Raw genomic sequence first — 15804 nt, 5'->3', positions numbered from 1 at the left:
CATTACAGTCAGCTCCAGAACAACCATCTCCATTACAGTCAGCTCCAAAGCAATCATCTCCATTACAGTCAGCTCCAGAACAACCATCTCCATTACAGTCAGCTCCAAAGCAATCATCTCCATTACAGTCAGCTCCAAAGCAACCATCTCCATTACAGTCAGGTCTGACAAGATGCTTGCATAGTTTACAACAGAAGGGAAGCAGCAAAATAAATCCTTGAGACTCCAAACAAACAGAGGGAAAGATTGTCAATGCCATCAAGTCAGAGGACAGGGGACAATTGTAGAATTGAGAACAATCAATCTGGATGTCCAGGTTCTTTGCAATGAAATCCCATATGACACCCAGGAAGGCCTTGCCATGTTTCTTCTGTTCGAAACATACTTATCTAAAACATGCATCTCCAAATTAAGGGTGGCTAGCAAGATAAGTCAACAAAGTGAAACCTTTCAACTTCTTACAAATGCAGAGATGCTCTGATTACCTGTGCTGAGGCAGATGATTAAATAAAATGCCTTGCAGCTTAAACTAAGCATCAGATCTCTACCACTTATGATCACAAATTGAGTGAGTGAAGGTACAATGATGTAGACTTGATCGCCATAGCGACTCACTAAGGGTATCCTTTGCCTATCAAAGATCTCTGAAGAGAACTAACTCGTAAAGTCTGAGGAGATCAGATGATCCGTATATAGGTGTACCAGGACTTCTTCACTTGGAGGTAGAAACTTCTGCTTGAGACATTTTGCAAGGTTGACAAACAAACTCCTTGCTGGCTAAAGGAGCACAACTAAAAGTAAATGTATCTTCTTGGCTGTCTGCAGTTTGTGTAGCACCCAAGACAGAATGTGGTTGACAAAAGTGTTCTGTCCTTTTCATGATATCACCAGTGTCACTGTCCCAATCAATAGCATGGTGTTGAATCAAGTCACAAAGAGGTCCACCTGGGTATTGAAATAATCCCAGTGTTAGGGGTTTTCAACAATACAAGACAAAAACATACTTTTTATCTTTAATATCATTTTAAAGGTCACATATACTCTAATAGGGTACAAATGCAAAATCACTTGCTGACATCATTATAAATGAAACCCCGTCATTAAAACTGCTCATTTCGATCTTTAATTACCTTAAATCGACCTTTTTGTCAACAGTGCACAATTCTCATCCGCAAACGAAATTTCAAACGATCACAGCGGCACGTCTCCATGACGAAATAGTAGGTACAGAAATGAGGGTCTGTTGATGAATTTATAACAGGTATAATTAGTGGTAACACCACTTATTTTACCCGACAAAGGCCCCCATTTGGCATTTCTTGTATCTGGATCGATCAAAGGATTAACCGATAACACGCTGATTGATTAATTAGTTTTATGAGGATTTAAATGAGGGATTTGTCACATTATGCAATTATGGGGGATTGCACATTATGCAATTAGTTGCTAGGTGTGCTATCTTGAGTGACCAATGAGACTATACAGCAATGTGAAAAACCTGAAATGATACATTTCGTATATTAGATTGTTGAAAGACACATCACTTGAGAAAGCTGCAGATGATTTGTATATCACTCGGGGTTTTTTTTATATTGATGGATACATTCCTCGAACAAGGTAAGAGCCTGACATTGCTCCTATAACTTTAATTTGTTTTAGTTTTCATATTTGCATTTTGTTTTTATTAAGCTGTCGTAACTTTAAACAGAATCATTGTTTTCGTTGTGAAGTTGTAATGATACAGACGACATAATACACTAGGGTGTGCATGCGAATTATGATTCATATAGGCAAACTATGAAATGTCTAGATATTACATTCCTGTTGTACATTCGCAGATTGCTTCTTTCTGTTAAGTTTCAAAATCCATACAAGTATGATTACAATGTAATTAGGATCATGAGACCAAATATAAAGACGTATATTGACAAGTGTCTACATACTGGTGAATGAACGTTTATAAACCAAGTAAATTTAGCAAGTGTAGAAATCTATCGCACAGTATTTTCACTTCCACCCCGACCTCGCTTATGTTACATTATAAGTTGTGTCATGCAAACTCCTTTTGGCCATGATTCAAATACATATTTAACTACTAGTAGAAAGTAGTTTGGATTTTCTAACTTGATGAAAACAAACCTTTATCTCAATAATTCTAACCGACTTTTAGCCCGTGCCATTTTCAAAAATGGCGGTGCCCTGTCTGAAGATAAATGCTACAGTAGAACACGGATATAACGAACTCCAAGGGACCAAGGGATTTAGTTCGCTGTATCCGTTGTTCGTTATTCACGTTTGACCACCATATTGGCTTATCGAGTCACAATTCTTAATAATGGAACTGAGTGCTGATTTCGGAATGCCAAAGTTGAGAGCGATGTTTGTTTTCGATCTTACTCCTGATTCTACAGCCTGGATTATCTGAAGCTTTGTGTCAGAGGTGATAGCTTTACGTTTGCCTGCCATAGCGACGAGAGCGAACTGAAGATCTGTGTATCAGTCAAGCTTTTAAACACGATGTGTTTCTTTTGTTAATTAATTAATGACTATCAAACAATGTTGATTCACCGCCAATGAGGTTAAGCAATGTTGATTCACCGCCCACAAAGGTTGATGTATACCGCTAAGTCGCTGAGTTGACACTGAGCTGACACTGAGTGAGTTCGCTACTCACGTCGTTAATTGGGCTTGGGGTCAGGAAATCAGTTCGCTATAACCGTTAATTCGCTACTCACGAGTTCGTTATTCACGTATAATTTTAATGATACTATAAAGGGACCATTGACGGGACTTTTAAATTTGTTTGCTATATCCGTTTGTTCGCTATATCAGTGTTCACTATATCCATGATCTACTGTATTTAAGTTTCTTTTCACCGACTTACAAAATCAAAATTACTTTTCACTGGTAGTAATATATGTAGTTTATTGATGGATATTAGGATTTTACATGACATTGCATATAACAAAACAATTTCACTCTTCGAGTGAATCGAGGCGGGGGCCGATATAATATTATTTACAATAATATATTGGCACTTCGACCACAACCTCGCGTCCGAGGAAGAAAGCTTTATATTCATGCAAAATCCTTTTGGTCAGCAATGTGTAGTAAGCAGTCTTTATTTTAAAAACTTGTTGAAACTTGAACTCCCATTTCCTATCCTGGAAGCGCGGTAGGGGGCGAACCATCCGATTTAGTATATACCACAGACTTCCACACCCTCGCTTCACACACACAAACAACCAATTTAAGCAGAAACTACGGGGTCTGGTGGAAATCTGTGTATAGTGACACCATCACCTGACCCTAAGGAGCAATAGACGACAACACAACACTTCGGCATGTCTTTGATGACGTCGAGAAATCAGCAAAATGACGAGCTTGCTACACATTTTCCATACAATTAATTGGAAATCGTTCCTTCTATTACGTCACGTCCGGTTCTCTGGCGACAGTGTTATGTAACCATGTCTGTGGTTTCGTTTGCGGGCGAGAGTGAAGCAGACGGCTTTTTAGCAACTTTTAAGCGCTTGGTATTAATTAACCACAAGGTTTTTTTTAAAAACAAATGGTGTTTCATTTATGACTAACCAGAAGTCTTTCATATGCAGTGATAAAAAGAGTACCAAACACTTGAGTTTAGTGGTCCATTAAGTTTTGATTTGCTAACCTTGAGTGATAAAGGCATATTCATCTATTTCACAAAAAAGTATCATGTGTTTCCAACAATAATAGCGTTGATGACATCGTATCGGCGAAACTGTAGCCGCTTGCCACATCCGGGTATTTTGTATGTGCTTTCAACGATGAGCCATACTTTTCCTTCCGCACTGCAAGAGAATGTTTTGATAACGTGGCTTCCTGTTTCATACATAACCTGTCACTAGCAGACAACTGATTTTGTTGAATTTGCTCGCTATTTTTTGTTATACAAACAATTGATTTTGCATAACGATCGAGGGTAAATAATATTCATGTTTATTTGCTCTTTCGTTAACTTAATTTCTTGATTTCAATTGTCAATAAAACGTCTCACGACAGGAACTGGGCATGCGCCCTTCCAATGACACTGTGGGTGTACTCCGATCGTGCACATACTTCCTCGATATAGCACTAGCAGTGCAATCGTCAAAATCTCCAGAACGTCGAATCCAGCTCGCTTTGGGATATCTCTAGACGAAGTCTCCACTGGGTTGGAACAGGCGTCTAGGGGTGACATAATGTCTGCTATAATGTTCTGAACCTCTGGAATAAGCATGGCTCTGGCCTTGACGTGAAGATGAAAGATCTGGCACTTTATTAATCCCTTGCAAATTCATGACATGAATTTGGCCGAACACCAAACTCAAGAGAAGATGCACTCTGAATTTCTGTGATAATGCACTGATAGAGAGATAATGTGTTGGTACAAATGGAGACATTTTGTCCCCACTGAAGGTGTTGATTGAGGAGTGAAGGTAGATAATCTGGGACTGAAGGACTGTGATCTGAAGGTAATGACATAAGAACATGAAGTAGATATAGCGGAGTCAAAACAGCCCATCCCAAGGAACTGGAGTCGTTGGTAGGGACCAAATCAGAGTTGAATGATCCAATGTTGAAGAGCTCTTGGGAAGTTGAAATTTATTCAAGATCCTCATCACACAATGGATGCTACCATCAGATGTGGAGACATCCTCTGGAAGTATTAATCCTGGTTCCAATCAGTTCCTTTTTCTCGTCTTCATTACCAAATGGGCGCAGAAACTTGGTCTTTTGCTTCCATGGCGTGGATCTTAAATCATTCTTCGATCTCCATTCATGAAATGGGTGGTTTTTTCATGCCTGGTTGCATACAAAACTGAGATCGGCATTCTTACTTTGAACACACAATTCAATATCAGGAAAAAATGAAAACCACATACACTAGACATATTCTATGACAAGAAAATCTTTAAAGAGTTGATAATGGCCTTTACAATGGCCTGCAATCTCTTGGACACATTCCTACTCCAGGGTACAATGACTGGTTATAAAATGAAAACAGACAACCAAGTACGAAATACCCACTTATGATGGTAAGCACACATAAAATCTCAAAATCATCATCTTTGACTGATAGTTGGAAGGGGACTGGCAAGACAGGATTGTTCAATGTAGATGTACTGACAATCCAGGATGGAGGTTCAAGCAAATGACACACACAGGACAAACACTTGGAAACCCAAAGGTTGATACAATGCTTGAGGATCCCGGATAGGGAGCTCACTAAGCAAGGTATAGTTGGTTACAAAGGGATTGAGAAACTAAAGACTCAAATGGATGAAGGATCCATTGAATAAAATCCCATCCAGGCATTGCAGATAATAAAACAGAACCAGCAACAGAAGAACAGGTGGGGATACCAAAATGAAGTTACATCGATGATTCAAGACTGCATGGATTAACAAGTGCAGGATGGGCAGGCGAAGATCCCAATGTAGATGGGATAGATGGTCGTACAAAAATGGAACCAGGCAGGATCAAAGATGAAGCAAATGGGATCATTGACTGACAACACTTTCCAAGACTGACAACACATGTCAACACAATCTCTACCTCTGTCCATGTCACCAAATCACTCAAATCAACATCTTGCCCATGTCAGCACAATCACTGCCTCTGTCCACTGTCCATGTCACCAAATAACTCAACTCAACATCTTACCCATGTCAACACAATCACTGTTTCTGATCACAAAGCTACTATTTTTCAACACAAGTCAAGTAATGGATACAAATTAAGTGTCTATGCATGTGCATAAATAAATAATCATCATAACTTTGATCATTTATCTTTGGAATTTTTAGAATTGTTTCAAACACTTTATAAATACAATGATCCCCTGTTTACACACCTGATGCACTCAGTGACTAAGTGCCATCTCAACCGACTGTGGCAGCCAGTCCCAGTGTGTTTTATACGTCCACAGACAGCATGCATCCTCCTTTTCGTAGCTGCACACAATGGTCAAAGAATGTATCTGGAATGAGTGTTATCAAAAGTGAGACGAGGCAATACTGTCAATAAAACGAATCCAATCCAAACAAGCTATACAGTAAGAGAAGCAATACTGTTTAATAATGACCCTTCTGAATAATTTGAACAAGTCAACTGCCATGTTTACCACAAACACAACAAACATGTACTGATAAACTGTGAAATAGTAAAACTTGTATTCTAAAGTGAGATTGAGTTGATTTAAAGGGGCACTGATGCGGAGCGAATAATGTTTCTCGCCAACGGTCTAATTACGAAACCAAACCGCAAATTGGTCAGCGCCCACTCCTTCGACCGTGACGGACAAAGGAACTGGGCTCCTGTCCATATTAGCACAATTTCTTCGCCTAAACAGTCAGGAGGCCGGATGCCCATCATATGCCATTTGTTTAAAAATATCCATGGTATTCCTTGTCTGATCGTAACCAAATATCCCAGCAGTGTAGTTCTTTTCGGATGCTTGGATGGTATAGTTACTGATCCAATTTGATCCTATTTCTGTGTTTTTCACATCAATATTTGATCATGTTACATGAAAATATGATGTCTACAGGCACGTAGCAAGCCATTTGTTTCAGTATGGAAGATTGCAAAGCTTTACATATAGGTAGTTTTGAGTGTTGGTTCAGCTGTGATAGCAAATATCATACGTCAATTTTGGTAGCTATGGTAGCTACAATGGTTTATTATTTATGATAATAAAAACACACGGTTGATTTATTTGAATTCGTAAACAAAAAACGATGACTTTGCCTTTGGTAGAGAAATCTGAAAATTTTCTTACGTAAAAACCCCTTATTTCACCTATTTACCCAAGTACACAGCAAATACCTGTGTGTATTCCTTATTTAACGAAATTCCGTTGGTATCTGCAAAACAGTTTCGGCCCATAAGTGTTTTCAGGCTGCATGCGACACAGAGATTACATCTTCCTTGCTGTAACTCGCGTTTGAACCTACACGTGTTATTTGTCATCCTTCTCTGGATGGTCAATTAACGAATTTATAACAGGTATAATTAGTAGTAACACCACTTCGGTTACTCAACAAAGGTTCCCATGTGGCATTTCTCCTGTCTGGAGTAAATACTCAACATTATAAATTAAGGTCTGTAATTGCAAATGTATTGTATGTTATGTAATATGTGCATGTAAGTGATGCAAGAGGGTTTATCAGCTGAGCTGCAAAAACAAACATCGATCAAAGGATTAACCGATAACACACTGATTGATTAATTACTTTTATCTCCTAGCGGATTTGTCAAAAGGCAGTGTGTGTAGATGACTACACCCTGTCGTAAAGAGTGAGTGCAAAAACAACATCCTCCCTTCAAAGAATTAACCACCCTTGCGCTCATTGATTGATTGTTCATTATTGGTTAACTAAATTACTTAGAATAGTGGACATCATACAATTAGTTGCCAGGTGTGCTATCTTGGGAGACCAATGAGAGGTTTATCTGGTTTTCACTAATGAAAGACGTGAAACGATGTGTTACTTTTTCGCAAACTAGACAGTTGTAAGACACGCGACACAGAGCATGATTATTTACCAGCTGCAGATGAATGGAATACGATTTCTTTTATGTGGATATTGATGGATGCATTCCTGAACAAGGTAGTAGCCTGACATTGTTGCTATAACATCAGTCTGTTTTACATTCATTATTTGCATTTTGTTTTAATTTATTTGTTGTAGCATTCAGCAGAATCTGTATGACAGAAAACACACACTAGATCGCGTATGTGTGTGAAATAGGATCCACATTGACAATGTATAAATGTTGCTGTTATGTTAGAAATTTACTATGAGTATAAGCAGGTCGTGTGTTCTTTTATTAATTTTCAGAATCATACAAATATGACAATAAACTAATCAGGGTTATGAGACAAAATATAGAGACGTACATTGGCTTCGTTATTTTTCCGCCCTAATAGTTTTTTACCATTTCTACCACTGGCAGATGATTAACCTTCAAAGTGTTTCATTTGTTTTCATAATACATTTGTAATGAAGTAAAAATGACTTCACCTAAGTTGATCTGTCTATAATTAAACTATCAGTTGCGCAATGCGCAGCAGAGGTCACGAACCAGTCACGAATTCTGGGATATCATCCGGGTACTCACGGGAGAAAAACAATAACAAACGTTTACACCAGTCCACGGAAATTGCTCCGCATCAGTGCCCCTTTAAATGGTATTGGAGTAGTTTTAGTGGGAGAAAAATGATGTTTGTGGAACTTTTTGCCCGATCATTTCTTAGACTTGTTTCACAGATTCGCATATAACATTAGACCCGAATAAATATTACGTTGTGTATACATTCTGACCCTGCATGGTAAAATCTTACATCCGTTCTGCTGTTCCAGCTGTTGTGCTATTAACAATGTTAAACCAGAGACCATATAATAGATCTATTATATGGTCTCTGGTTAAACCTTGCAGCGTATAACCCTGAACTTAAACATTTTCTTCAAAAATAACTTACACAGTCACATTACTAACCGATTGCTGAATGTTCACACGTGTCTCATGTCATGTTGGCAGGTTTTCTGCGCCAGGATCCAGGGTATTCAGCAGCAGTGCAGACAACAGTGTTTGCTTACACAATCAAAACATGACATGACCCCCACACAAAGGTCATGAACACATAAAACGGGGCGATTCCGGTTCTTTACGACAATCGATACTGCTACAATAAAGAAACCGGAGTTTTTATTTTGTAAATGATGCTATACACTGGGTATTACGTATTTTTGTGGTACGCAAGTACTCAAATAGAACACAGTAACATCGCTACAATAATCGAGTGCGGTGTTTTACGACACTCGCAGGTGCTTGGACCCGGGGGCCTTTCCCGGTCGTCGTGAAAACTGGGTATCGAAACAGGGATTTTACTATCTTGTTTCAATTACAACAGCTATATACTGGTATGTGTGCGGCATTGCAAGGTTATGTGGAAATATTTTGGGAACTGGTACCCGTTCCATGACGATACTGGGGAAGAGTTCCGCCCGTAAAACCCAAGCCTCGTCTTTTTACACAGTAAAAGGGAGTCCTTCCCTGTAGTAATATTCCAACACTGAAATAAGTTCATCGTGTTTATTGTTTGACTTTTATACCTGTTCTAGTTTAATGAATGTATATTTAGGGTGAAGCGTGCATGTTGGTTAATATTTTGGCAAGCAAGCTATCTCTGCCTATATATGTAAGACTCGCACAAACAAACACACACAACGGACAAATTAAGAGGCGAAAAGTTCATATCAGCGAAGCTTCGCGTCGACCTGTTTTATACTCTTCAAAAAAGTAGGGGAACAGTACGTTCAATGTACTATTGTCGAAATTGTGAGATATGTGGGATTGAATCAATATTGATACAATAATAGTGGATGTTTTGAGAATGCATCACCACATGGATTTCAGTCAAAGCAAAGCTATTCGTTCAGTTATCCCACTTGTTAGTAGCTCAGAGGTGTAATGCGGTCCTATACAGTCATGACATGACCCTGCAGGAAATAACCAACCTTGTCAAATGTAGCCTATATACTCTGTATGCAGCAATTCACATATTCACCTTGTTTCAAAGTGTTGTAAATTGTTGTATCATTTGTTTGGTAACGGCGTGAAAAATGTAGGTTGAAGGAAGCACAGTTTTAGAATGTTCCAAAATTACTTCGTGATACGAAAGATGGCAGTAGTGATGAATGGTATTTATCCTTAAAGCCGAAGGTCACATGCAGCCAAAAAATCAAACATAATTAAAACACAATTATCATTTATTCTTCGTAGATAAAATGCACTGTTGATTAAGAAAATACAAATTATAAAAATTTTAAGCATATAGGGGCGGTGGGGTAGACTGGTAGTTAAAGCGTTCGCTCGTCACGCTGAAGGCCCGGATTCGATTCCCCACATGGGTACAATGTGTGAGGCCCATTTTCTGGTGTCCCCCGCCGTGATATCACTGGAATATTGCTAAAAGCGGCGTAAAACCAAACTCACTCACTCACTCTAAGCATATAATCGCAAATCAAAAGTTCAATATTTTATACTTGGGTTTACCTCCCTTGAAATGAAGCAGCTGTGATACTGAACCCAGTCAAAGCCTGTGTGTCTGCACTTAAGTGTAACAAAACCTTTTCATTGGCCTCTGGCTTATTTGCAGATACATTTAACCAGCTCTTTGTTTATGGCTTATAAGCCCGATAGGTGTTAATTTCAAACTGCATGTGGTGAAATGATGGAAGTTGTGCATTTCATGTTGTCATTAGCAGACAGGCAGGCAGGCATTCTCTTCCCACAGAGGTTACTTGTCATATCTTTCTACGAACCTCTGTTCTAATACGACCATAATTCACGGTTTTCATGAAATCCCCTAGCAGCAAAAAATGGCAGCAGATTTATTTCCCTTTTTTCTGTCCAATCTGAACATGTGTTACATCGACCTACATTCAACTTGACAAATGCTAGCAATGTGGAGAAATAAATATGACATGACTGAGTTCTGTCTAGAAGAAACATTTGAGTATTGTGCTCGGGAAGAGGTTCTAGTTTTCACGATGCATATAGAAATTACCGAGATCTTGCGAACGATCACTTTTGAAACAAGATCACTGATTGCACTACTAAATCTGATTGCCTCCAATCACGAGTCTTGAACACTCGCACCATGAAAGGATCGTATTAGAACAGAGGTTACATGGGAAGATATGACAAGTAACCACTGTGGGAAGAGAATGACAGACAGGCAGACATATATAGCTTGGCATGAAATGCATGTGGACCAGTTTGTTTTTTTTTGTAAATAATTCTTCATCCAAAGATCCAATTGATCTCAAACTCTGCAAGTGGATGTTTTGTCAGACAACATGATCACATTGTAAATCACTGATTTTATGCGTTTGTGTGAAAGAATCTATGTAACTGTCAACAAAATAAACAGCATCAAGAGGAGAATAGCCAAAATAAACCTGTAAGTAATGCATAACAATGAACTGAACCCAAGGATCTGAGGACTGTACCTCATTAACCTTCAAATAGAATCAAGATAATAAAGACGGTGCATATTGACCTAGATATCGCTCATGGAGATATGAAAGAATTGTTATCTATCAAAATATCAATAAGCTCCGAATTCTTATGAAGCCTTACAGGCTATAAACATGATGAATATGAATATTCATATTTTGATAACAACATTAATAAACATACCCCTGACTGAAAGTAAGAATACAAGGAAGTTACCAACATAGACCTGTGTCCAGAGTTCAGAGAGGTCCAAGTTGGTGTGAACCCACCATTAGAACTGCCCCTACTAGAATGCTTTGGAATTTATAGGAGTTTAAGACCCGTGAAGGTCCAGGGTAGAATTGGCCTTCAGCAACCCATGCTTGCCATAAAAAATGACTGCTTGTCGTACGAGGTGAATAACGGGATCGGGTGGTCAGGCTCGCTGACTAGGTTAACATGTCATCGGTTCCCAATTGCGCAGATTGATGCTGTTGATCACTGGATTGTCTGGTCCAGACTCGATTATTTCTAGACCTTATAGCTGGAATCTTGCTGAGTGCGGCATAAAACTAACCTCACTGCAGGAGTTTGGCAGACATCGGAGAGGACAACCTCACACTTGACTAAGGAACTGATACTTAAAACTTCGTAACTGATTTTCACAAGTATCAGATTTTAATATATAGCAAAATTAATCTTATGAGTTGAAATCTGAACATGTGGTAGCAGGCGTTACTGGCTACTTTCACATATAATTTTAATTGTTCTAGAGCAACTATTACAGAAGATAAGTTCCAGTAAAAATTTGAAAATTGTCTTCCAGTGAGATTTATAGAAGAAAATACTGCACTCCTCCCAAAATGAACAAGTTTACATAACAATATGGTTTGCAAAAGTCTCATGGGCCCGTTTGAATGATAAAAGATTTAGGTTCAAGTTGTGAGTTGACTTTAAATCTTGACATGAATGTCTGTAACAAACAAACACCATTTTAATTGTACAGAAGTCAACTTAATACAGGATTTTGTCACAGCAGGTGGCTAACAAATGTGGATGGTTTAGTCTGGTTTTGACTGCCTTGGACAGACAACTGATCAGTTGTAACAGTCTTCAGTGTCAGCTGTTTGCTTAATGTTTTCAGCCTTGCATGTGTGTAGTGTTGGAGCCAGTTGGTGGAAGTGCTTACAATACCTGCTTGACGTTGAGCGAGTATCAAGGAATTCCCATGTAACCTTAGGCAAGGAACACCAAGCTGAATGTTCAATGCCTTTTCTTGAATATGCTTTGTACAAGTCCAGTACTCTATATTCAATACCTGTCTCATGTTTTGGTTAACATTTTCACAACAGAGTCTATCATTCAAAATCCTTTGATATTTATTAAAATCTAAATATTTTAGATATTTAAATACTTACCTTACCATAGGTCTTATGCATATTACCTCAAGCTTCGCTAGTAGAGATCAGACAGATGTTGATTCGCCATTCCCTGAATGGCTACCTCGTATAATCTACGGATGTAGTCACGGAAACGCGAGCCATCCCAAAATTCACTTTTACTGGCAGCAGGAAAGAAAGGTCCGAAGAGTACAAAGTGGGGAGGAGCATCCAGCATTGGGAGGGAGTCACCGCCCTATGGTAAGGTAAGTATTTAAATATCTAAAATATTTAGATTTTAATAAATTTTTAACTTACCTTACCATAGGTCTTATGCATATGGCTTCGACAGAGAGGACGGTGGTGTGGACTCCGGAGGACCTTCAACTCTTCAGCAGACCAAGCACATGCTCTGGAGACCCGGGAGACCAATGCCAACGTCACAGGGCAAACCTGGAAACAGGACAAAGGATAACCCAAGGGAACTCCAAAGAGAAACCGACGCACCCAGAGGGTTAGGTTAATCTTAAGACCAAAGGTAATGGGCGGAAGGCCGGGTGAGTTGCTGTGCAACCACCAACGGGCCAAAAGACTGAAGCCCCTCCATGTCGTCGACCGCCAAGTCCCTCAGGTAGTGTGAGGCAAAAACAGTGGGGCCATAGTGGACGCCAGAGCTCTAATTTCATGGGGGTTGTTCGCCGTCGGATGGGGAAGTTTCTTGGCATCGTACACCACCAGGATAGTCGCACGAAGCCACAGAGCAATAGTGTTTCTATTTACTTCCCCCTTGCAAGATGGTGAAAAAGGGATAAACAGTCTTTTTCGGGAATGTCTCTTCAAGGCAGACCTCTGGATGTAACATCTAAGAGCCCTGACTGGACACAGGAACTCCTCCTCCGTATCATGTCGTCCGAGGATGGTCGATAAATGCGAGATGGAGAACCATCTATCTGTTGACCGGGAAGCTGATTCTTGGCAATGAAGTCCCACAGCAAACCCAAGTGGACTCGGCCATGCCCAGCTTGTTCAAAACGCACTTGTGTGACATCCAGGGCATGAATCTCACAAACTCTAGCTGCCGTAGCTAGGGCAAGTAAGAAGACCGTCTTCCTGGACAACAGCTCGAAAGAAGCATCCTCTAGGGGCTCATATGGGGGGCCTCTCAAGTGTTGCAAAACAACATTCAGATCCCAAGCTGGAGGGCGGAACTTGACCTTCTGGTCCTCCAACTTGAACGCCTTCAGCAGGGCAACTAGTTCTGGAACTTTAGAAATCTGACGATCCGTCTTGACCGCCAAGACGGAGTTCAACGCTGACAAGTAGGTACCCATCGTACTCCCTTTGAGATACTTGGAATTACGTAGAAACATCAAAAAATTCGCCACGAACTGTGGGGAGGCTGTCATGGGATCCTGTGATCTCTGAGCACAAAAGCTTTCAAATGAGCGCCACTTGTCATCATAGAGGGATCTAGTGGATGTCCGATGAGCTCGGGCTATGGCATTCGCCACATGCGAAGAATAGCCTTTCGCCCTTAATGCCTTCTGTAAATGGTCCAGCCGTGCAGATGGAATCTCAGCGGATCTGGATGGAGTTGTTGGCTGTGCGGATGACGAAGAAGGTGTGGCCAATCTGGAAGCTGAACCGGATCTCCGCTGACGAGGCATCGCAGATCGGGGAACCACGGTCTGGCTGGCCACCAGGGCGCTACCAAAAGCAGTCTCAGGTTCTATGTCTGCTTGATCTTGCCAATCACTTCCGGGAGAAGAACGGGTGGTGGAAAAGCATACGCGTCTAGACTCTCCCTAGACAGAGATAGAGCGTCGACTGCCCAAGCCTGTGGATCCGGTACGGGAGACACTTAAGTTGGTAGCTGATGGTTGAAGCTGGTGGCGAAGAGGTCCACCAGGGGTCTCCCGTGGCGAAGGCAAATCTGACGAAACACGTCTGGATGAAGCATCCATTCCGTCGGTGAAGGTCTGCCTGGACGCGACAACGTGTCTGCCAGAATGTTCTTGCAGCCGGGTATGTGCCGTACCCTGACTGTGATCCCGTTGCTGTCTAGCAGAGATCTGCTAACATGAACCTCTGGTCTAGGAGTTGCTTGGACCTGGTCGTGCCCTGATTCTGGATAACCCAGACGACTGTGGAGTTGTCCGACGCCACCAGGAGCTTGGTGTTGGACAAAATCGGTAGCCAGTGGCGAACTGCTAGAATGACAGCTTGCAATTCCAGGTTGTTGATGTGCCACAACCTTTCGGCGTCGGACCACAGCCCTGAGGTCGTCCGGGGGCCAGATGGGCGCCCCACCCTAGCAGGGACGAATCCACGAACAACTCGTGGTCGTGACTGGAGTCTTCCAAACAGACGCCGACGCAGACATTCGATTCTACCATCCACCACCGGAGATAATGATGTAGATGTGGAGGTAGAAGAACCTGTGACTTGAGGTCGTTCATCTGGATGAATGGTGACAGAAACCTCTGTAAGGGCCGTAGCATAAGGCGCCCTCTGAGAGTAAGATCCTGCGCCGATGTCAAAAGACCCAACAGAGACTGCCACTCTTTGAGGGTCATGGGTTGAGAGAGACCTCGATCCGCTAACGCCAGAATCTTCTGCCACCGATCTGGAGGGACCCTGACAAGATTGTCCTTCGTTAAAAATAATCCCCCGATGAAGGTCTTGAGTTGGTTCCAGATGTGACTTGTTGGTGTTGACCATCCAACCCAGTTGATGCAGCGGGCGGGTGGAGAAGTCCAACTGTTTGCGTAGCAGTAGAGGACTGCCGTGGTTGAGAAGGCAGTCATCTATGTATGGATCGAAGTCCACTCCCCTTAGATGTAGAAACCTGGTAACCAGAAGCGTGATGCATGTGAAAAGCCACGGGGCCGTAGAAATTCCAAACGGAAGCACCCTCCACTGGTAATGTATTCCGTTGAAGACGAACCTCAGGTACTTCCTGTGACGCGGATGTATGGGAACATGTAGGTACGCGTCCTGTAGGTCCAAACTGGCTAGCCAAGCCCCAGGAGACAATTTGGCTTGAATCTGCTCTAGGGACGTCATCCGGAAATGAGGAGGGTCGGCCAGATACTGTCTGTTGAAGACCGCCATGTTGTGAATCATGCGCATCTTGTCGGAATCTTTCTTTGGCACCAGGAAGATGGGTGATTAGAACCCCGGGGAGCGGTGGGGTTCCAGCACTGTCTCTATGGCTCTCTTGGATAACAGGATGTCGATATTGGACTCTAGGAGAGCTAGCTGGGGTTGAGGATATATCCGCGACTGGGGAGTAGATGTCAGCGGTGGAGTCTCGACCAATGGCAGTTTGTAGCCGGACTTCAGAATCTTGCTTACAAACAGATCCTCTAGGAATGACCAGTTGGGCCAGAAG

At 41.4% G+C, this 15804-nt stretch overlaps 2 protein-coding genes across 3 annotated transcripts in view; both read right to left on the bottom strand.

The window, feature by feature from the left end:
• The window catches only part of LOC137294423 (dnaJ homolog subfamily C member 4-like), a 43098-nt gene extending 34421 nt beyond the window's left edge, over positions 1 to 8677 (bottom strand). The window contains exons 1-2 of one of the 2 annotated variants that reach the window (XM_067825431.1): positions 8527 to 8677; positions 5879 to 6004 (exon numbers count right to left, since the gene is read on the bottom strand). In XM_067825431.1, the coding sequence (XP_067681532.1) occupies positions 5879 to 5964 (86 nt within the window). In that variant the 5' untranslated portion in view covers positions 5965 to 6004; positions 8527 to 8677. Of the gene's footprint in view, positions 1 to 5878; positions 6005 to 8509 lie in introns of both variants that reach the window. The other variant, XM_067825432.1, reaches the window with a different exon arrangement.
• Positions 8678 to 14471: 5794 nt separating this feature from the next.
• LOC137295358 (uncharacterized) lies at positions 14472 to 15542 on the bottom strand. Its single transcript, XM_067826672.1, has one exon. It carries the CDS (start codon positions 15540 to 15542, stop codon positions 14472 to 14474), a length of 1071 nt encoding a protein of 356 aa, XP_067682773.1.
• Between the last annotated feature and the right edge of the window lie 262 nt (positions 15543 to 15804).

The sequence above is a fragment of the Haliotis asinina genome, chromosome 8, assembly GCF_037392515.1.
Source record: "Haliotis asinina isolate JCU_RB_2024 chromosome 8, JCU_Hal_asi_v2, whole genome shotgun sequence".
Classification (NCBI taxonomy): Eukaryota; Metazoa; Mollusca; class Gastropoda; order Lepetellida; family Haliotidae; genus Haliotis; species Haliotis asinina.
This window is presented reverse-complemented; position numbering and strand designations above follow the sequence as displayed.

What these genes read in the sequence shown, in the direction of transcription:
- LOC137295358 (XM_067826672.1), bottom strand. Translation starts at nt 15,542, where the DNA reads ATGCGCATGATTCACAACATGGCGGTCTTCAACAGACAGTATCTGGCC.